Below are 23,819 nucleotides of genomic sequence, written 5' to 3'. Positions count from 1 at the left end.
AAATTTCTTTTTGTTATTAGTAAGCCCTTTCTTTTTATTCCTCACATCAGTGCATTAACAACTGCACACAGCTGCCAGAACACTAAGCTCATATTTTTAAACAATTCTTACCAGCTTTCTTCCAGATCTCCTCTGGCACATATCCAGAAGCAGGCCTATGAAGGAATTCCCGATGTGATTCTATAAGAAGGAGCAGGGTAGGGTGGGGAAAAATAAAGAGTACTGTAAGCAAGGCTTAGTCGTTAAATCAGGATTAGAGAAATGCCCTTTCCCTTTCATTATTAGTCAAACAAAAGCATGTGAATATCATTTTTACATAAAAAAGTGAATACTATGGCCAAAGCCCATAAATGTTACCTAGATCAGTTAAATGTTTGGACTCTGTCTCATCTCAAGATGAGTTGTTACTATTTCACTTGATTTTTATTTCACGTTTAAAGCCTGATATGTATGACAGTTTGCAGCCTCTTAAAGCTAGTTTGCAAACCCTACTGAGGGATTGACATTTTTCTTCCTTTGTAATCATACTTATGAAAAGAATAATGCAACAGTTTGCAATTGGCACGTCTATGAAAAAGAGAATGGTTACTGCTGAGAGAAAGAAAAACCCAGGTATGATACTGGTGATCAAATAAGCTTTCCATAGATAAAGAAAGGAGCACTTCTGGCTGTCCAAACCCACACTTCTTTAAATCTTAACAAGCACTATAAGATTTATCTGCAAAATTTTCAACAATAGGAGCTTAAAGTTTAGCTTCTAATTCTATATTTAGATCCACAAAAAGTGGCCTGGTTTTCAACTCTTCCACTGAAAATCTGGCCACATTGTATAGGCTCTTGTGTTTAATAATTTGGCTTATGGGCTTAACTCTGAGTCCACTGAAACTAACAGATACTTTTCCATATGCTTCAACGGACTCTGTATCAGGCCCTATATAAACTTGGTTGCAACAGTTCATTCTGGCCTGAAATGTAACATATAAAGCAAAGGTCAATGTTTTCTATATAAACAAACTTTTGAGACAATCAAAAAATCTTCCTTTGAACTATTTTTCAAAGTAATACAGAAGTATTTAAAAATAAGAAGCTGAAACAAAAAAGAAAAAGGCACTTTAAGATGCTTTCTGTTGCTTGCATAACCGAACAGGCAATATTTTGATTTAATTAAAGTTTAGCAATCAACTTATATATAACAAAGTATAAGCATTTTTAAAAGGTACTGGTAATAGTAATAAAAAATCTGATATTTGATTTTGAAAACAAGTAAGTGCACATGCACAGCTCTTCCAACAAAGACTTTTGCTACACATACAAATATCACTTATAAGTTATTAGTAGATAATCTTATATACGGTTCAACAGCAGACTTTTGTGGCAGGCATTTATCAACTAGAATGTTAAGTCATTAGGGTCTTGAGAAGTTATATTTTGTTTTTAACGTGCACACAACTACATACAGTATGTCATGGTAGTTGTCTATTAGACCTTTTTTAAAAAGTAACTCTGAATTAAGAAATCAGACTATATTTAACACTGCTGGTGTTACTACTGCATTGTTCAACTCATGTGAACATTATTATAAAAGTTATAAGTCTAATTTTAAGCATTCAGGTGAAGGTGTGGCAGATTGCTTACTGTCTCATAAGTGATACATAACAGGGAAAGAAAATATATCTATACACTACAGAAGATATAACAATTTCATGTCCAGCAGACAATAGAGAGTCCTCTTTACAGTTCTGTTGATCACCAAGGAAAGTGTGTGAACATAATATCACCAATTACAGCTGGATGGAACATTTTGAGATTTTGATAAAAAAAGATTCAATTTTAGTGATTTTTTTTGCAAAAAATGTTTATCCATCTTTTCAACCAGTTCCTATTAACATGAACGTGTAATTAAAATATTTCAGACATAAATGCATATACATTTACTATACAGGTGAGTGAGATTCCACCAAGTCACCCATTTTCAGGAACAGCCCACTGATTATTATACACTTCAATGCTCTGTGAAGATCTATGTCTTGTCTGCTTAGAACACAAGTGATCAAGAACTTTCTTATTGCTTGTACCCTGCCTTCTCAAGAGAAAGTCAGTTCACTGATTCAGGGGAGGTAGAAGAAAGATCTCAGGGTATGTCTACACTACAGCATTATTTCAAAATAGCTTATTTTGAAATAACACGTCTAGACACAAAATGCATTTCGAAATAGTATTTTGCTATTTCGAAATAGCACATCCACACTGATAGGACGCTGAATCACATTTAAGGCTGTCCGGAACCGGTTCTGGCAGGGCATCAGGTAAGGAGTTAGCCTCAGGCAGCAGCCACACAAGGTATCTGAGATCTCTGCTTAAAGAGACCCTTCCCCCACCCCCCGGACAGCTGGTTCTAAGGTTTCCCTGCTTGCTTGCCTACCTCGCTGAGGGACAGCAAAGCATTTTTTTTCTCTGCGTGCTCTGGTTGCCCTCACTCAGGCATATGCCTGCCGCAGCTCCTTTATTTTCATGCGAACCTGCTCCTTGGTTTGCATATGGCCTTTGGTGGCCAGGCTGGCAGCCATCCGCCTGTAGACGGTTGTGTTCCTCGGTTTAGTGCGGAGCTCATGGACATTGAAGGCATCCCCCCCAAACCTGAATTAGGTCCCTGATCTCCGCACTGGACCAGACAGGCGCTCGCCTTTTCCGACCCCTGGCAGGCTCCTGGGAGCTGGCAGACTGGTCTTGGGGAGTGATGGAGGGCTGGATGGTAATGGCTCCCTGGCTCATGTTGGGACCACTGGGTCAGGTGCAGTTACTGCTGGCTCTGGGCTGGCAGGCTTGGAGCTGGCAAAGGCACTGTAACCAGGGTCTACTCCTTTAAGAGTTCCGGAAGGGGGGGAGGGAGGGAGAGGAGTTTTTTGGTTGTGCCCAGAGTGGTCACCAGGGCACCCTGGGAAGGGCTGGAGACCCCCATTTCAAAATAAGCGTCTATACAGTGCTTATTTCGAAATAGCAATTTAGAAATTGGCACTATTCCTCATGGAATACCAATTTCGAAATAAGCCCTCGGCTATTTTGAAATAACTTTGCTGTGTAGACATACCCTCAGACTCATTATATTTGAACATATTAAATCACTGGAATACAGTCAGCATGTTTCTGGCGGATGGTACAAACAAAAGTGAATAAGAGTTGTGGGACATAGTAAAGGTATCTTGGGGAGCAAATGAAGAACCAATGGATCTTAAAATCACAAAACAAGTCGTCTCTTCTGTCCACTTTTCCTTCATTTTTCACCCACATTTGCATTTTGTATTAAATTGGTTTCTTTGCTATTTGGGTCAGGTACCGTGTATTCACAGAGAACCTAGCCCAATCAGACTACAACACTGAATAGGTCCCTAGAACACTACTGAACCATTAATACTACTAATATTACAAATGAAAGTGGAATACTGTGTTAGGCTCTTAGGTAAACAAGATTTTCAGAAAATAGAATTCAATGACAACAGCAACCAGGTTGCCAGCTAATTGTTAAATTTCCAAATACAAAGATCAATCAAGCTCATATTCAAACCACAAGTGACTTACTTAAGGAAAGAGATTTGCATAAGAATTAAATCAAGATCTTGTGAGAGAGACTTCCACAGCTTGGAACAGGACCCAGACAAGGAAAAAAAAAGAGCATTTATGAATCTAATAAGAAACACATTCTCAAATAAGAAAAAAAATGAATATAGATATGGTGAAATCAGCCCTGATAGTTCCATGGAAAGCAAGACACAGTTCTACATGGAACTAAAGTACAGCAACTGACTGAAGGACAATAAAAAAGGGGACATTAGATGAAGCCTCAAGTGAGTTGCTCATTTAAAACAAAACAAAAACTTAGGGGACTTGAAAATCTCGCAAGAAACATAAAAACTACTAAAAAAAACCAGAAGACCAGACCTAAAATATTACGTACTTGAAAATATTAGATATTCTTAGCACTTGAAAAAAATCATAAAGAGAAAGAATGCATCATTGACAGAACTGCAGAAATCATACAAATGCTTCCTAACGAGCAAAGAAAGTGAAATTATCAGACAAATTGAAAGTGGGAAAGGATTTCAATGCCAGAAATTATACAGTGCTTGTTAGTTGGCAGAAGGTAATAATGTAATTATAATGAACGGTGAGAACAGGATGAGTTCACAATAGTGAAACTACTTAGACGACAATGTAGTAAACTAATGTTTGAGTGTTCCGTGCTACAGTACAGTTCAAAGTGAACATTTATACTCCTCAGCAAATGAAACCACGGTATCCAGTACCTGTGTGTGAAAAGATGAAAATGAGGCAAGACAAAGAACATTATGAAACCTAATAGGGTCTTACAATATTGTCCTTCAATATGCAATTTATCTCTGAGGAGAAAAGACTGGACTCCCATGAAGTCAAAGGAGAAACTGGATTTCCTTACATGAACATCAGGAGGACAAAGATACAAAAAACAAGAATGAGTTTTTCTTAGCACTCTACTGGGTCATAGGGATGGCTACAACTTGCATTTCTCTGTAAAATATCTGGAAAAAAGGAAGTTTGCTTATGTTGCAAGTTGGATTTTTTTTCATAAGAGGGGAAAATAACCGCAAGAACTCAGCCTATTATTACTATAATGGAAGGTTTTCTTGCAAGCACTGGTGTATTCACTTCAGAAGCTTAATCAACCATGGCATCAAAAACAGTGCATAAATCACTGACAGACAGCCAATCAGGTTCTGAAGTTCAGCAAGTACCACAAGGATTTTGCAGGCCATGGGAGACTTTTGAGTTTATAGAAACAGAAGCAGTGTTGAAAGAGTAGTACATTAAGGTATTTTTAAAACAACTGAAACAAATACAGAAACATGACACAAACAAAAAGCTGGGCATGTTAAGAAAAAATAAAAGATATGTGAGTGGTATCACATGGTGATAATGAAACAAAAAAGTGTAGGAAGACCAAATCAAAGATATCTTCCAGATGATGAAAAAGGATAATCCATTTTGGAGAGAAGAAATGGAAAATGGATTGAATTTACAATGGAATGGACACCCTTATCATTGTGTAATAAATACCGGAAGAAATGCAATCAAAATAAAGAAGATATTAATATATTGCCATGAAGGACCTATCTGATCTTATTTCCTGCAAGACAGAAATGAATGGCAACACCAAATTTGGCCTTCCTTCTGCAGTAGATAGAGTGAGCCTGTGGTCACTATGATACATACAGCATCAAAAAGATAAATGTGATATGGGTGTCATAAAAACAACACCCTGCAATTCACACTTGGCTGGAAGGGTTCCAACTCAAAACTGTCATTCCAGTGTAATGTTAATGGAGTTACATTGAAGTAAAATGGGAGAGACACACTAGTGAATCAAACTTCAATTTTCCAGGCTTATTGGCTTGCACCATCTTCAACTTTACTTAAATATAATTTTAAACTAGCATCTTTCTGTGCTCATGGAGAACAGAATTAGTAACATTCCAGTTCAAAAACACAAGTCTCCTAATTGAGCCAAAAAAGGGAATTTCATAAAGCATGTTGTAGTAGCAGGATCTATTTCTTTTTTTCTATCAATTAATACTTTGACAAGCACCAGCATGGAGAAGAATAAGGCACAGATAAAGATTATCCCTGACTTAGAAGTTAGAATAAGCGATCCAAATTACAAACTAAACAATAATTCAGCAGCTCCATTTCTCTGCAACGGTCTACTTACTATGTATAATCTATGTATAATCTAGCCCAAAGCCTCCATTCCAACTAGTGAATTAAAAGCATTGTTTTATAGCTGCAATGGTTGCCATGAAATCTTTACAGTTTTGCCACTTCACACAACACATGTATTCTACCATTCGAGGTATTCTTCCTAATTCTCATTGGGAATACTATGCCATCACGTTACTGCAAATGGGAAAGAGTTCAGTGGTGACCACTATACAGGCATGGCAGTGGGTATTTCACTGCTAACACAGAATGGGCTGAAGGAACCATTTTAAATAAAGTACAAATTAGCATGTACAGCTAATAAATGTTTTCTTAACAACTTTGCATCCCCTACACATTGTGGCGTCAGCATGACCTAACGTGTCTCTGGTGACATGTCTCTGGTGACATGTTACTCCAGATGAGACCACATCTGGACTATTGTGTCCAGTTCTGGGGCCCCAATTACAGGAAGGATGTGGATGCATTGGAAAGGGTCCAGCGGAGGGCAACCAAAATGATTAGGGGGCTGGAGCATATGACCTTCAGGAAGGGGGGTTCCAAAGAGGCTGGAGAAAGGCTGTTCACAGTAGTGATGGATGACAGAACAAGGAACAATGGTCTCAAGTTGCGGTGGGAGAGGTCCAGTGTGGATATTAGGAAAAACTATTTCACTAGGAGGGTGGTGAAGCACTGGAATGGGTTACCTAGAGAAGTATTGGAGTCGCCATTCCTAGAGGTGTTTAAGTATCGGCTTGACAAAGCCGAGGCTGGGCTGATTTAATTAGGATTGGTCCTGCCTTGGGCAAGGGACTGGACTTGATGGCCTTCTAAGGTCTCTTCCAGCTCTATGACACTATGATTCTATGTAACGGAGACTCTTGGGAGATTTCAAACTTCATCTTATAACAGAGGTTTAGACAAATTTCGGAAACTTCACCTCAGAACCTTCTGGAGTTTGCCTCCATATATTCACACAATAAGGTTACAGGTCTTATTTATAATTCACAAAGCCTTTGTGGTTAACTTCTACCATTGTGTCTATTACAGTATACTTATTTGTTGTTAGGAGGAGGAAGATCACAAACTGGAGTACGTAGGCAATTATTCACTTGATACATTACTACCAGTTCATCCTGTGAATACTGAACATAAGATATGTCTGAATCATTTTTAAACTTTTATAAACGTATAACATTTAGTACTAAAGGAAATGTAACTCTCGTATCTTAGTTTTACACATTTATGTACTATTCACAGAATGGTGAGTTTTTAACTTATAACAGTTTATAGCAGTTTAAAACCATTAACAATAAAGTAACAGTAAATATGAAATGTGAGATTTTCAAATATTTACCTGATTTTTTGGTTTTGTTAATAAAAAATGGACTCTCAAACTGAACAAATAAAAATTCATATAGAAACCAGATTAAAAGGAGCACAATATTTTTCTTCCATTGTAGAGAGACTTACAGGTTTCTAAGTGATCAGACTTTTCTTTAACTGCTCCTGGACAAAGACCATGGAAGCTAAATTTCAGTCCAGAGCAAATTTTTAATGACAGAACTATAAACCTCAAAAGTATTTTGTTCACACTGATTACAATGCATACCGTTTTACTACGATGGTGCCATTTTAATCTTAAAGAAAAAGATACACTGACACAGTGTGTCCACATGACACTTTTTCTTTCCTGTTGGAGATAACAAATAGGTACTTTTTAAAGGATGGATTATCTCATTTAAAAAAAACCACAAAGGGAAATTATTGAAATGTAGAATTCACACACAAAAAGAGCAATATTTATAGCTGACAGGGCTCTAATTAAAACTTTGGAGCAATTTTTTCCACTTACTTTCTCTCCCATCCCTCATAAATAAAACAAAACACTGCCTTAGGGATCACCAGTGCTGTTTCCATGAAACTGCACTTCTAAAGTTCATATTTTGTTAACCTTCCAGAGAACTGTAGTCTACTAAGACACTTCCAGATTTAAGATAATGTAATTATTGTATTTCCTTTTTTTAAAAAAGGCAAGTATCTGGTGCCCTGAGTGTCAGATATATAAACATCTCCTGTCAGGGTCCTGTGATTGAAATGAATACTATATCACTGAAGCATTACAAATTACTGATACATAAACACAGCAAATAACTTTTTTTAAATCAAGCTAACTGGAATGGATATAGTTAAGTGAAATGGACTCAATTCTAATCAGTTATATCTGTATCCTTCACCACTACAGAGGTAATTTGGGCATCAAATTCAATGGACTATGCTATGCACTGTGGCTTTTATACAAATAAACCCAGTTGTTTCCAGGAACAACCAGTGTCAAGTATGCAAATAAGTGATGATACTCCATACACATCATCTAGTCCTGTGTATTTCTCAGCTCTGAACATGGAAAATGCAAACTTTTTTCTTATTACAAGTACTTCACTTAAAAGATTTACTCTCTTGTTAATATCAGCATTTTCTAATAGTCAAGGACCAATCTGCTGTTTCAGTTTATGGAGGGATTATGAACACACTACATCCTTCCTGGTTTCAAAAGGTAATTCACATGCAAAATCTTCTTCCCAGCATAGCTCAAAACTTAATAGTTCTACATTACAAGTTTGTTGGAGATGAGCTCCATAAACCATGTCTCTGAGGGTATGTCTACACTAGCCCCCTAGTTCGAACTAGGGAGGCTAATGTAGGCATTCAAAGTTGCAAATGAAGCCTGGGATTTAAATATCCCGGGCTTTATTTGCATGTTCCCATCCGGTCGCCATTTTGAAATTCCACTAGCCCGAAGTAACTACCTGCGGCTACACGTGGCAGTGAAACGGCAATTCGAACTAAGTCCTTAGTTCGAATTGCCATTTCACTGCCACGTGGAGCCGCGGGCAGTTACTTCGGGTTAGTGGAATTTCAAAATGGGGACTGGATGGGAATATGCAAATAAAGCCCGAGATATTTAAATCCCGGGCTTCATTTGCAACTTCAAATGCCTACATTAGCCTTCCTAGATCAAACTAGGGGGTTAGTGTAGACATACCCTAAGTATTTTCCTGCAAACAAGGAGCAATTTCAGGGGCTTGCCAGCATGGTGGGCATTTTGGCTGACATACTTATCTCTACATTAGTCATCTTCTTTATTTAGATTCCCTCCCATGATTCACAGAAACTGTCACCAAAAGAGTATTTGTGAGAAAGTTGTCCAAAGAGACTATACTAATTAGCTAATCCAATGATACCATTCAAAGACCCTACTGGCTCAAATGAGCCTCCTTAAAATTTCTTGTTACCAAGGGACACTAAATATTATACTAAATACTGAAGTGGTAAATCATTCTGAGCATGGATTATTAGCATATATTTTATAGTTTCCATCACCATTCACTGTTTTTTTGGCTCAGTGGACAAATTCAGAAATATGTTTAGTTTGGAATGAAAACTGAAAAAAAAAATCCGTTTCTCGTTAAAACATTAAACCAAACAATTTTGATTGAATTGTATTTAAACACTTCCAAAACGAAACAGAAATTTGAAATGACAGCTTGCTTACTAAATATCATTATGAAAAAAATCTTAAAACACTTAATTTTGAAAAAGCCGGGAAAAACATCTTTTTTTTTTAATCTGAAAAAAATTGCCATACTCAGAAAGAACTAGGGGTTAAGGGATATTCTGATGTGGGGATCCCTCAGCCTCTCCTATTGAAGCCATTTTACTTTAGATGAGTAATTAGAATCTTTGTGGTGTGGGTGTGTGAGAGTGGGAGAGCATAACAGCATGAGAAGAACTGTATACCAGAAGTTAGGTCACTCAATCAAGACTTGGAAAACCCAGGAATACCCTCTCCCAGGCTTCCTTCAAGAAACACCTTAGATGCCTGATTTTAGGAGAGGTCTCGCTACTGAGAATTCCAAGCAGAGATAGGTGCTTCTGTTCAGCTTGGACTCAGGCACTGAATTCCCTGATACACCCCTTTCCTGGGCTCCTCTCATTGGCTAGCTTAGATGGATCCTCACTCAGTGTGCTGGCTTTTCTGAGTCCCATCCTGAGACACCTGTCTCGTTCCAGTCATTGTATGGTAAGCCTGAGCACTTCCCTCAGGCTTTGTGAGTCCCAGCAATTTTCAAGGCACTTAAAAGTAAGGCATTGTGATGCTGTGTCATAATGCTTTAAGTCCCTTTGTGTCTCTAGCCCAGAGTCTATGGAGAAGTACTAAGATTTTTAAGTACATTTGGAAATTTCTCGTCTGTCAGCTTTCTCAAATTGAATGTAAATACAGGTTCAAAGTTTCTGTATAAGTCTGTTTGCTAAGAACAGATGTTTCCCAAGGTGTGCCATTATACACAGTAGAATTCACTCAATCAAGTTCATTTTGATTTTTCTTGGTCTTTTAATAGTAACAGTCAAGAAGTACCTATCTTTTGCTTTAATTGTTGAGGGTGGGGAGTCAAACAGTGTTCATCTTATTACTTCACCAAATTCAAATTTGCATTCTGTCTCCCAGCTACTCCACCTATGTACATTTGTGAACGGAAGGAAAACTGGTGATTATCACAAAAAGATGAAAACAGGGCTATCAGGGAGTTAAATCTCCATTTAGTTCTTAATCTTCAGTGAAAAGGAACATTTTATTGGTAGTAAGAAAAAAACAAATGAGAAGAACAAATATGAGCTTCAGCTGTAATAACTGCAAGGAAGTCAGGAACAGGGGCTTGGCTAAATTTAGCATGGGCCCGATAATGGAAGAAAATACTGTACCTAATGGAACTGGATCTGGATTCACTGGACTCTGCTGTCTGGAATGGCTGCTGCTGCTACCACTTTTTTTTAAATCCTCTGCATCACTGTACCGCCGTATCCAGTAATTAAGCTCTTCACGGTCTGCTTCTTGACATCGCCGTAGTACAGTGAGAGATCGCCTTGTTTTTTCCACCATGTCCATGATGCAGTTTAACAGCTATTAGTAGGGGCAAAGGGAAGGGAGGAGCCAAAACAATATTTGATGATGATATATTGTTTCTCCACAGAAAACTTGTGAATTTTCATTCATTTTCTTACTTCAAATGCCAGGATTTCAAGGGAGAAGGATTATCTCCCTGTCATTGTAAATAAAAATAAGAAATATTCGAACATAATTCCCTCTTGCATAACTGTACTTCCTAGATAAACCTACAAATCATTCAACAGTTATAAGATTTAATTAAGAGCAAGAAGAAAACTTCCGTTTTCAGGGCACCGATAAAGTGGGTAAGTGGGAAGTGTCCTGGACCCAGTGTTCAATCCTCAGCATCCAGTTTCCCATTAGCTTCTCATATGAGCAGTTGGGATTTTAAAACAGGTGTTTGGACCCAGAGTAGCAAAAGAAGTATCCCATTGTAGAACTAAGCACAGTAGCTCAGTCATCAGTGTTTTCAAATTTGTCTATAATATGGGCAATTAGAGAAAAAATAATAAACTTAAACTATGCAATACCAGTTCTCAATATTGTAAGTTACTTTCTAAAGTCATGCTGGGTCTACTCAGACATGTATACACAAAAAATAATTAATATTTTACATGGTCAAGGTGTTTCCATTCTTCTGCCCATTCTCTGTCTGTTAGCCTGTGGTCAATCATTTCTTCTTGCCGTGTGCCATGCAACCCTGCCAAAAGTGGAAAAGATAATTACATTAAAGGACTCATCTAGAAAACCTCTCTTACTCTTTCATTATCTGTCTGTTGAATCATGGTATTCTCAAATCTCATCCATTACATAAACCCACACAATTTTCGTATGAAGTTCATGCATGCAGACACATACTAAATACACATATATATTATTTAAAGTGTATTGGCCTTTCCAGTAATATTTAAGCACAGATGAAAGCAAAGGACTAGGAATATTTACTCATTATCATGTGCCCACTACCCAGGAAAAACAAATCTTTGCTCCCATGAAAAACAATCAGTAAACACAGATTTAGAACAAGACACTTAAATTAAACATTTCACTCCATGAAAGTTCTGATGCTGAAAAGTGTTCCACATACAAACACTAGTTCATTTTAATTCTCTGAATAGACCTCTTGTAGAATTGGGCAATCTAGAAATTATGGGTAACTTAATAATGTTACAAAAAATGTAGAAATTATTAACATTATCTTCTGGCACAAAGGCAGATCTGTAGAGATTTTTTGGTCATATGCACAATATCAAACAAGGCTACAATGTGAAAATCAATAGTAGTTTTAGTTCTACTCTTTGTTTAAATTACTTTATTTTCATATATACTTTAAAATGCGTGATTTGCTGTTGATTTTTTTCTTTTTATGTAGGCTAAGTTCTGCATCAATATATTAACATTTAAAAATTAGTCTGAACATGAAAGACATAAGGAAGGACAGGAGTTTTATGTCAGTTATTAAGAAATTGATCCAAGTTCTAAAATTAAGAAATTCGTATTCTAGTAAAGTACATTAAAAATGAAACTGTAAAATATATTAACAGAATAAATCTTTGCTGATACTTGGCTTAATATTATTTGGTCCAAGTTCTCAATATGTTCACATATTACCAGACTGTTTTTAAGTTAAAAAAAACCACCTTTCCATCTTTGGATTAGTTGAAAAGAAAAAACTTACAATAACTGACATAACAATGTATTATTTACTATATGAAACTCCCAAGTCCTGTAAAAACTGTAAAAAAAAGTTAAATGGTTAAATAAATATTTTATATGATACTTGCTTAACACAGAAGACTGAAAAAATATAAATAGTACGCACAGACCAAATGTAAGACCACTAAACACAATTACTACTGATTATGACAGAGTCTGTCAATGCAGATTCATTAAAGGTTCATCTCTTCACACATAGTTAAATAACCATAGAAAATTCTAAGTAAAGATTTACTGTGCATAAAGAACATGTTCCAAGTATGCAGTGAAGCAACAATGAAAGCTACCTTTTTCGGTTTTAATATGCTCCAATGACTTTGTAGGGATGTTAAAATGCATGTAGTTAAGTAATCATATAACCACTGAACATTTCAGCAGTTACACATGGGTGTGTGTGTGTGGGGATGGGGGAAGCTGGCTCCATGGGAATCCAGATGTGTGGGGAGCCGACTTAAAAACCATCTTAAAAGCCTACTCCCCACACACACCAGCGCCCACCTGTCCCCCTCCCCATGCTGCTGCCTCTGATACAGTGTGAGGGTGGGGGATATGTGTGTAACAGTGCACATTACCAATGACCCTGGCTCATCCGTTAACCATTTCACATCCCCAGAACTGTCCACAGTTTGGATTCCTAAATTTTAGCTAAAGGGACAGCTACTAACTTGAAAGACATTTCACTTGAAGTTTTAACCCTCAGCCCTCCCCCCATCTCCCCTACCTCAAGGTCTCTGTAATTGCTGCTTGAATTCTTTACACCAACCCTGAATAAAAAGCACTTTGGTATATATTTTGCGTAAGATTGGCGCATGCAAACTGAAGTACAACAAAACCAGAGTGAACTGAAGAGTGCTTTAAGCATAGTCTGGAGAAGGGTGTGGTGTGAGAGCAATACCACAGGCAAAGATGGTCCCAGGGAGCATTGTGACTTGGAGACATCATTATGGGGAGCAATTCCTTCTATTACTCCATTGCTCCATGGGATAATAATTTATCTCTGGTCTTTATCAGCAGTAAATCAAGACACCCCATCTGATAGCTCAGCTATGCTGGATATCAAAGGTGTGCGATTAGGGCTGCCAGATACTTTCACAAAAAATACCGAACACAGCGGGGGAAAAATTGGTTGAGCTAAACAGAAAATCCCGGACATTTTACATGTCCGGTATTTTCTGGGTTGTTTTACGGGACACCGACCACAGATACCAGATTGTACAGGCCAATACCGGCGACCTGGCAATTGTATACATGCAATACGGTGAAAGACAAGACTCCATTCCTCTACTCATTTACTCCAGGGTCCATGTTGTCAATACCAGTGTGAAAGAGATGCCTCTTACTCATCCTTACTCTCCTGTGTGGGTGTGGAATTCAAATCACAGTTTTTTCTAACATTCATCAAGTTATTAAAAGCATTAACTACATATCAGGCCATAGACCCATCATCAGAGAGGAAGGAAGGAAAGAAAGAAAGGAGGAAGGAACATGCATAAAGTTTCTCATAGTTCCTTACCCATAGGTCTGTTTCTGTCCCTGAGGTCCCTGTGGTTGGGGTGTCTGTATGAGTCCCTGTAGTGGTGGGCAATGGCCATATCATCCAAACGATAATGCTGAGGTGGAGGCGGGGTGGGGTGAGGCAGACCATTGGGCTGGTAAGATAAGCCATTATTTGGACTGTACCGCTGGCCTGGGCTAATAGTGCAGGGCCGCTTGCTTGGATGCTCTGAGTGCAAAGGCTCTCTGTCAAAGCCGTTTTCTTTGGTTCTGAAAAATAAAGTATAGGAACGTTTTTTGTCATGATTTGAACAGGGCTGGCTAATGTTCAGATACATACAGTTATCTGCCATTTATGCTGCATGACTTTGGGGGTGAGGTTGGAGGAACATTACATAGAACAGTTTAATCAATCAATATTTATAAAGATACATTTGCTCACTTTCAATATCTTGGTTACAGCCTAAAAGATGTTGGTAGAATAATTCTCCCTACAGAACATAAATATACTTCTTGTAAACATAAAATTAAAGCAATATTCACTGAGATCAGGCTTTGAATATGTGGGTATCAGTACAAATTGTAATGTATTCAGGTGTTAAGCAAGTGGCCAAGCAATTTTAATTTTTAAATAAATGCAAAAGAAAACACCATTGGTAGTCAAGTCTGATTTGAAAAAAAAAGATGATATGCTGATGGAAATGTCCTGCCTTAGTTGTTGCATGCAGAGATCTAGGGAAATCTACAACTTAAGAAATGTTTTCCTCCAAAGGGCAGCACATGGTCCCTCGGGTATATGTCTTAGCATTCTGAATCTTTGCTCTCAGGATCCTTTCCCACCAGGGAATTAACAATGTGATCAGAGAGAAGTTAATCCCATTTTGAGGCTGCTCGTGGTTGATGCTCATTAAATGAACTGAACTTTGTGGCACTGGTGTGATTATATTTTACATCAACACGTGATAGTTGATGATTATAAACTGCAGAGATACCCCCTAGTTGCCTTTGTCCCCTGATGGTTCAGAAAATCTTCTTGAGCTGGAACCCTTTGGGTGCTCCTGTTACCTAAGGAACCTGTAGCCTCATGGGTATCAAGCTGGAATCTGGCAGGCACCTAAATAGTTGTCTCAATCAGCTACTGCAAGGTTTGCTGGCTCCTGCAGAGAGAGGTTGCCAAGCTAGCCTGTGTCCTGCCTATGCAGATAAGGAATGTAACAGGAAAGTGACTCAGTGGCAGCACAGCCTGTACTTTTTATTCTCCCAAACTAGGGAATGGGAGACACAGAGATGAGCTAAGTGTGGAGGTGAAGTGTGCAGGGACCTAGGAGCATGTGCATCCTTCCTCTCCAGCCTACAATACTCTTTCCCCTGCACTGCTTTATGGAGCAGGACTGGACAGTGTCACAGGCAGGCATGAACAGCCTACTTGAGAGGGAAGTGGGCAGGGGACAAGGAAAGGGACAGAGAGCAGTGCAGGTGCTCAGCTCAAGGTAGCAACAAGGCTGGATCAAAGCCCACTAGGGGAGGGATAAGAAGAATCTCATTTTCAAGTGCTGCAACAGTTAGCGACAGGAAATGAAGAGATGGGTTTTGCTATGTTGCTGGGAGTGAAAATAGTCTTTCCACAAACTACATACACAACCACTAGTGCCAAAAACAATTGCAGAGGTGAGTAGAGGCCTCAATCACCCATTAATAGCAAAGGGGAGAAGATCTTTTGCCAGGTACTTTAGGGCATCTGTTAGAATGAATGAGTAAGAAAGTAAACAGTTAAAATGAGTGTACACTGTGTTCTGGAAGGACAAAGGATAAGAAATGGGACGGGACTGAGATGTGACCCTCATGAGTGCCAAGGTTACATTAAATTGCTGTAATCTGTTCCTGTAAACTCCACTGGATAGCAACACTTTTTGAGTGCTCTCCAAGAACATACCTACATATTTTACATTTGGCTGCATGCAGAACCTCAGACATGCACCTACTCAAATCCAATTATGATATTTTCATCTGCAAGTACATATTTGCATGAAAGTATGCAGATTTTTGTATGCACCAATCAAACTATGGGTACACTTTTGAACGCATTCTCAAAATTTGTTTTTGCATGCCAAGGTTAGAATGATAACGTCTAAGGAAGATGAAATGTCAGACACTGTAGAGGTTCTGTTTTTTTCTACAGTTGTTGCCCTTATATATGTGTCAATGTAGAGGGAGAAAAAAAAAACAAAATTTGAGGGAAAGGGGAGATCCCCTGTTTCAGGAAATTAGGTTTTTGTAACTGTACATATTCATGCTGAAAGACATTTTGCATTTGGACTAATGTTTTATTGAGATTAAGGGCTGTGCAGTTACAACTGCGATTGACTGTTACTTCTAATCAAGAACTGTTGAAAACAAACAATCAAATATACAGTAAGACTATTTCATTTCAAACAACTGTGAAGTCTAGATGGTTTCCTGAGCAGGAAAACACAAAAGCATACGACTGCCCTGGATGGCAAATTAATTTTATTGATTGGTACAAAATAGTAAATGCAATTTATGAAAATAACGTTATCCAGCGGATGTGAGTTGTTCAATCTTCATTTCTGCAAAATGCTTTCATTTAGGCTAATATTTACATATAAAAGTTTGATGACTGAATGAGTGATAATGATCTACTGGAAAAAATCTATTTTGTGCCTATATCTATCAAATTAATTTTCTGATAAGAGGTTATATATCCACAGCCGGGGTGAACATATAAACAATCATATGTATATTTACTTGTCACGTAGAACCATCATACTGAGGAAGTGCTTCATGACACAACTCAGGAGATGAACTGAATTAAAGAACCTGTAAGATTTTGCTCAAAGAAGATTCCTAAACTTTTCATATGTCTTGCAAGGTTCATTGTCAAAGAGGTGCTGAGCATCCTCCACCACTCTCATTAACTGAGATGGCAGAAAAAGACCCTCAATTCCTGGCAGTGCACCTAACAGAGTCAAAGGCTTCCTTTGTCGACTGCGCCACGTCTAGACTGCCGCGCTGTGCCAGATCAGCTGACTGTCGGTACAGCGTGGTGGCCATTTTTATTTTAATGAAGAGGGGATTATTTAAATCTGCACTTCTTTGACTATGCCTAATAAACTATTTTACATGGCTCCGTCAAAGGAGCCATGTAGTCTAGACATAGCCATGGGGGCATTACCTCGATAGGAGGGAATTTCTCCAAAACGCTCTCTCATGCTCTACAAAACTTGTCATGACTGCTCTCACCAACAAAACTGTCTGTCTCTCAGCCCTCCCTCCCCCAGACATGTATCATTTGCTGGCATACATTTTTCCACTTAGAATTATTTTTATCTATTTTTTTTTTGGCCTAATAATTTTACATGTACTTGTTGTGTCTCTCAAACATATAGCTACTAGGTGGCATGCTTCTATACAGCACAATAATGGTCTTTTAGGTTAGCCTCAAAACAGGATTAATTTCTCTCTAAACAGCAGCAAATTTACACAGTTAATTCATTTAAAATTATGTAGAATTTTAAGGCAAAACATTCATTAATTTAAAAAAGTTTTTAGTCCAACTTTTTTAGTCTTATGACAGCAGGATATAAGCCCAAAAAGTTAGAAACAAGAGAGAGCAAACACTTTGTTCGTGACATGTCATGAACAAATTATCAAAATGTGTTGCCTCCTCAGGTGTCAGTTTTTTCTCTCTTGCAGTGACTGATGGCTCCCAGTGTTATTACAGAAACAGATTGATCTTTTTAATGAGCTAGTTTAATAGACTCCAAAATCTCACCGTGGCTGCTCAGCCATGTCAGACCATATGCACCAAGAAAACATTCAGTAAAACACAAAGCTCTGCTGTCACAGTGCTCCATAAAACCTCACATACAGTAGATATGTGTCTGCAGAAAAATAACCAGAGATGGAAATGCATATGCAAACAAGATGCAGAAATTATACAAGGAAAAATGTTGCTGTAACTGGATAAATTTTCTTAGCTATATTAAAAACCCTAAGACATACAAGTGTGCATATACACAATGAACACTCCCTCTCTATTTTTCTTCCTACTTCTGTGTATCACCTCTACTGGAATCTGAGTTAGAGCATACAAGCATCATTAGCTGTTTCATTGTAAATATATGCTGTATATACACATACAAGTACCAAGTTTAGAAGGGAATGGGAAAGAAGAGGAAAAATGTGCAAAACCATGTCCAATTGACTTCAGCAGGAACAATGAGCACATTATATGATTCAGAATAAGGCTGTTAGAAGGAGGGTAATCCACTAATTGTGCAGTTGATAAAAAATTTTTATCGACTACACAATTAGTAGATAAGGGAAGGCTTCCTCAGCTTGCACACCTGGCTCTTATTTCATTTAAACTACAGAGATGCAGCGGGGGGTAGCTCCCAAACCTGGCATGAGCCGGGCTTGCTCGGACCTAAGGTTGCCAGATGGTTTCACCAAAAATACCAGACACACCTGACATTACATCACAATCTACATTGCATCTTATTTAGAAAATACTGGACATTTATATTTTCTCAGTTATATTTTCTCAATTTGTTTCCTGAACAGAAAACTCAAATATTGGACTGTACAGGTCAAAACTGGACACCTGGCAACCCTACTGAGACCCAGCTCACACTGAGTCCAGCAGCCCCTGTCCATGGCGGGTCGCAGCAGAGAGATGGGACCCCCCATGGACCAGGACTGCTGCTGGAGCAGATTCTGCCAGTGGCCAGCCTGGGCTGTCACAGACAAGGGCTGCTGCCAGAGCAGCCTCTGCCCGCAATGAGCCTGGGCCCGCCGCAGGCAGAGGCTGCTTTGCCACGGCCTCCCTTGCCCCATCCTCGCCACACTGCTGCCTCTGATAGAGGCACCAACATTGGCGGGAGGGCAGGAAGCATCGCAGAGACAGTGCTAGCGGGAATCAGCTTTTAAGCCAGCTCCCCGTAGCACAGGCTCCTGCTTCCCACCCCCTTGCTGTTTCTAAAAGAGGCAGCAAGTGGGGGGTGGGGAAGTAGTCCACTCGACTACTTGCTTACATTCCTAATTCAGAATCTGGCCAATGTTCTTAGCTTCCCTGGAAAAATCACTGCCTTTTATCTTCCTATACCCATATATATATACTGTCAGCAGAGTGGTAATGACATTTAAGCCTACAGTTAAGATACCTAACATTCGTGACATATTTTACACACACACACACACACACACACACACACACACACACACACACACACACGAAGATTTAAACAAACAGTACACATATCCTCATGTATTTCTCCTACCCCTGATAAATAATCTTTAATAATTCAATAAGTTATGGAGCAAGAGAAGTCATTGGTTCACCACTGAGATAGATCTGCTGCCATGTTTTAACTCTGAGGAAGGTTTTATCTGGTAGATTCACTTGCATTATCAAATTTCAAATGATGCAGACTTCTGTTCAGTAGATTGAAGACTTTTCTACACAGGGTTCTCTCACTTTACTGTTTGATGTGACATCATTATTAGGGTCACATGACAACTCCTCTGGGTTTGATTGAGCTGAAACTGTTGCCTCTTTCTTCCATTCTGAGTTCCTTGATCATGCAAGAAGTCTAGGTGCAGCTATGTCCACTACATTGTTTAATATTCCAAAACAGAGTCCTCTTTATTAAGCTTAGGTTGGCATTCCAGTGGAGAAGCAGAAAGTGGTTTTTAAAATTTGTAGTGACTCAGTTTCTTATTCCTTAAGGAGGATCATTTGTGGTGTTTTGATCTGTCAATTTATTAACAAGGGGTTAGGATTGGGCCATGGACTGGTGTGAGACACTGCCTAGTATCTCAGCAAAGCTTATATGATATTTTTTGATAATAGAATTCTCTCAGCAACCTGCACTACCCTCCCCACCAGTTCATGCCCTTGTGAATAGTGAGAGCTGAAAGTAATGTATATGAAAATGTACACAACACAAAAGCTTGGAATTCAGCACTGGGAAACTGTGGCTCAATGTGACAGGCTATTGGTTCTAGAGTGCCTAAAAGAGAGGAATGTCAAAAGACATCTTCTGATTTGTTGTCATATGGATCAAAGGAAAACCTTAATTTCTACCAAGAAAATTATTCAAGGGATCCATGGATGTGTGACCCTTGTCTTAGTTAGTCAGGTCTAGTGCCATTTCCTCCACTTACACAATACCTATTGGGCAGTGTCCTGTGGATATGAGAGATCTTTTAAAGTTGTGTCTCTTATTCAAGAATCAAATGAACTGGGATTTGGGTTAACGCCCATCATTTTGTGAGACTTTCCTTTTCCAACCGTTATAATTTCTCAAAATGTTGTCCTGCAAAGACTGAGTGACTAGGATATAATTACCATAGGTAACTGGATTTTAAGCTGTGGCAATTTCCTCTCTTTGCAACAGTCATATGTTGGACTTCTGATAATTAACCAGGCCACCTCTCTTGGAAACAGTATACTACTGTGATTTAACATTTGTGGTTATTTCAGTCTGCTCAAACTTGTGTGGGAAACGTAACAAAGATGACACTCAAAAATGGCATTCACGTAATCATCTTCAGCCTCTGGAAAATCTTGGTGGTCAATAGGACTTTAAATAAGGTGTCACCTAGATCAAAGGATTTCCCTAGCACACTCTGCAACCAACTAATATGTCAAATACAGGAGCATTCTTTGCCATCTAAGGGAACCTTATCTAGATTTTTACTGTTCATGAGTGGCAAGAGTGTCTTGAGGAAAGACTAACTTGACATTTTCAAGAGCTAGCACATATCATGTGAACTTCTCACATTCACATATGCTCAAATATCTGCTATTTCATTACAGTCTAGCAGCCTCATCTGACTTCTGACCTGTTCTTCCTTATGTTATGTTCTTCCAATGACTGCTTGTGAACTAAAATGTCATCCATAAAATTTTGCACTCCCTGCAGGCTTCAAAGAATCTTGTTTTCCCTTTGGGTTTTTAGGTTGCCACTGACGCATAATGCAATATCTTCTAAATGGCTTTATTAAAGTTGCCAACTTGGTACTGCCAGTGGCAAGCAAAACTAGCCAAAATCCACTATTTAGATCTACTGAGCAGAATATTTATGCAGATTCAGAAAGAAACCAAACATCTGACACTATGTCATGGGACAACAGTTAAAAAAATCAAAAGTCGCTATCTTCTAATAGTGATAAGGATAAGAATAAGGGAAAACAGTATCACCCCTTGTTCCTAAAGCCACTCTGATTCTCTCTCTGCTTCTCCATATGGCTTCCATCTAAAATCATCTCTAGTCCCACAGTGCACCTAACTTCCTTTTACAGATTAAAGAAACAGTAAATATATATCCTTACATATCTGCTATGCAAAACCTAACAACTGAATAAGGAATTCAAGATCTGATTGCATTCTGAAGCAGTCTCTTTTTTCCTGTGTTTATCAGGATAACATCAGACTCCCTGATGTGCATGTAGCACTACAGCTCTGTGACCTAATATATGTAGTTCTCTAGTATTTTCTTATTACAGATTTGGGTATTGCATGTAGATGTGCTAATCACATTTGTATTCAAGATCATGAGTGCTTTAATTATATTCCCCAGTATGGGTGCTTAGCCAACTTCCCATATTTAATATTTTCTCAGCCAAAAACCAAATACAGACAGATTCTCATATAAAGTAGGAATGATCTGCTAATCACTTTAAGCTGCACACAAACATTATGAACCAAATGGTTAGTGATAGTGCCATGATCAGTTCTGTATTATTCCTAATTACGTATGGCCAAATTCTGCCCTGACACGCAACAGAGGCTCATTGCCTCATGTCAATTTAACATGTCCAAGTACAATTTGCCCATTATTCAGCTGTACCTGACACATATGTATCTTGGAAGCCTCAGCACAAGTTTAGTGGAATGAAATGGAGCATCCTATACCACTCTAATTGTAATAGACATCAGCATGCTCATGATGCATCCCAAAACATGTTCACAATTGCCAAGTACTAGACATCTGGCCCTCTCACCTGTCTGGAGTTCGCCTCTTCCCGTTTTCGTTCACATCGAGAAGCAGCTCTGAGGAATCAACAGGTGAGGTGGTGCTGGCATCCAGAAGCAGCTGTTCATGCTGAGCGAGGTACTGGGCGGGGTTCTGCTTGGCCAGCCTTGCACAGTGCAGGAGCTCCCGCTGCAGCAGGGGCAGATTGGCCTGTAAGAGTGTTTCAGAAATGAAGGGAGCAGCTGAACAGCTCTCAGGCAGTTTCACAAAGATGAAGTAGCAAAATTAGAAATCAATGAAAAGCTCACTCTGGGATGAGTCTATTTCACTCTTCTTAAGTGATATTTATTTTAGTTAGATGTGCTAAACCATATAGCTTCATTAGAGGGTTGAGTCATGGTTGAGATATGTGTGTGCACACGTGAGAGTGAAGAGTTTATTTGCTGAAGCATAAAACAAAACTGAAAATACTACAAGAAAAAAAATCTTCAGGCGTAGCACTTAGTCTCCTTTTTTGTTATGATATAATATTTGTGTTCCTAAACAGCAGTACACTTTCCATGCAAAACTACTCCCCTATGTCCATGTAATATTCAGACTGCAAAATACTAACTTTCATTTTTGTGTCTTAAGGACGTTCAATACTCTATTCTAACTCGGCACATGTTTACGCATTAGCTACAGTATTTAGTTCTGTAATTACATATTACAGCAGTTATCAAATACTATACATATTTTACAATCTCAGATACATATGCAATCTTAAAACATTTGAACAAATTTTAAAAATGTTAGTGTGACGTAAATGTGCAATGAGACAGATACATCTTGTGGATTCTAACTTCTTTTAACTTTTAAACAATTAACTACTACTATGAAATATTTTTACATGAAAAACTATTTTTAAATCATAAATGGCTTTCATCTTTACAAAGAAATTAACCTTTTGAGATAGACCAAATACAGAACACTTCATCCCAAATTTTTTTTGAAAGTTTCAAACACATGAGAGAGAGATTATAAGAAAATAATGCTTTGCCATCTTAGTTAAATGAGATGACACCAAACACCAATTACCATATCTTAGTGATCAAAAATGTACACATGGCAAAAAAAATGAGTATGGACCATAATCACAAATCTCGCTACAGCCTTTCTGCATTTAACAAAAATAATAATGCTATTCTCAGAGACTAAGGCTGTAGCTACTCTGCAAGAACCAACAAAAACAAAAGCAGCAGCAAATCTCAGAGCCTGGGTCAACTGACTCAGGTATATGGGGTTTTGGCTATGGAGCTAAAAATAGCAGTGTAGACATCTGAGCTTGGGCTGGAGCCCAGGTTCTGAGATACTACAATCTCACAGGCTACACTCACAGGCTACACTGCTATTTTTAGCTATTTTTAGTCAGTCGACCCAGGCTCTGAGACTTGCTGCTGCAGGTTAATTTTTTGCTGTGTAGACATATACTTAGAAACATAATTTGACACTGGAAAAAACAGCCAGTGCTACCACTTCAAGATAGTCAGAAAGATATTGCGATACACCTTTAGGCCTCTAAAAGTTCACAGTACCTTTTATAACTATAATCTAGTAGATGTCATTCCAATTTTTGGCTGACCATGACAACCACCACAACTGAGCTGTGGGAAGAGAGGGCTTTAAGAGTTCCTCACAAACATGCAATAAAATTAGTCCAGCTAGCTGTCTCACTTAATGGTGGGAGACAGTGAAACTAACCATGCAAAGAGAATTATAAAATTAAATATATAAAATTCTGAAGAAATTGTAGGTTCAGAATTACAATAGTGCTATATAATTACATAGTGCTTTTCATCTTCAGTATTGTAAAAATGTAAATTAACTCCCAAAACACCCATCTGAGGCAGGAATATAGCAACAACCCCATTTTACAGATAAGAAAAGTGGGAAAC

General features: G+C 38.4%; 1 protein-coding gene across 8 annotated transcripts in view; it reads right to left on the bottom strand.

Moving 5' to 3' along the window:
- The window catches only part of RUNX1T1 (RUNX1 partner transcriptional co-repressor 1), a 141,693-nt gene that overhangs the window by 23,709 nt on the left and 94,165 nt on the right, over positions 1-23,819 (bottom strand). For all 8 annotated transcript variants that reach the window (XM_075920393.2, XM_075920396.2, XM_089776207.1 and 5 more), the window contains 5 exons: positions 21,914-22,095; positions 13,905-14,155; positions 11,290-11,375; positions 10,492-10,690; positions 112-180 (listed from right to left, as the gene is read on the bottom strand). In XM_075920393.2, coding sequence (XP_075776508.1) covers positions 112-180; positions 10,492-10,690; positions 11,290-11,375; positions 13,905-14,155; positions 21,914-22,095 — 787 coding nt within the window. The remainder of the gene's footprint in view (positions 1-111; positions 181-10,491; positions 10,691-11,289; positions 11,376-13,904; positions 14,156-21,913; positions 22,096-23,819) is intronic.

Source organism: Pelodiscus sinensis, chromosome 2 (genome assembly GCF_052426305.1).
Source record: "Pelodiscus sinensis isolate ZL-2025 chromosome 2, ASM5242630v1, whole genome shotgun sequence".
Taxonomy (NCBI): Eukaryota; Metazoa; Chordata; order Testudines; family Trionychidae; genus Pelodiscus; species Pelodiscus sinensis.
This window is presented reverse-complemented; position numbering and strand designations above follow the sequence as displayed.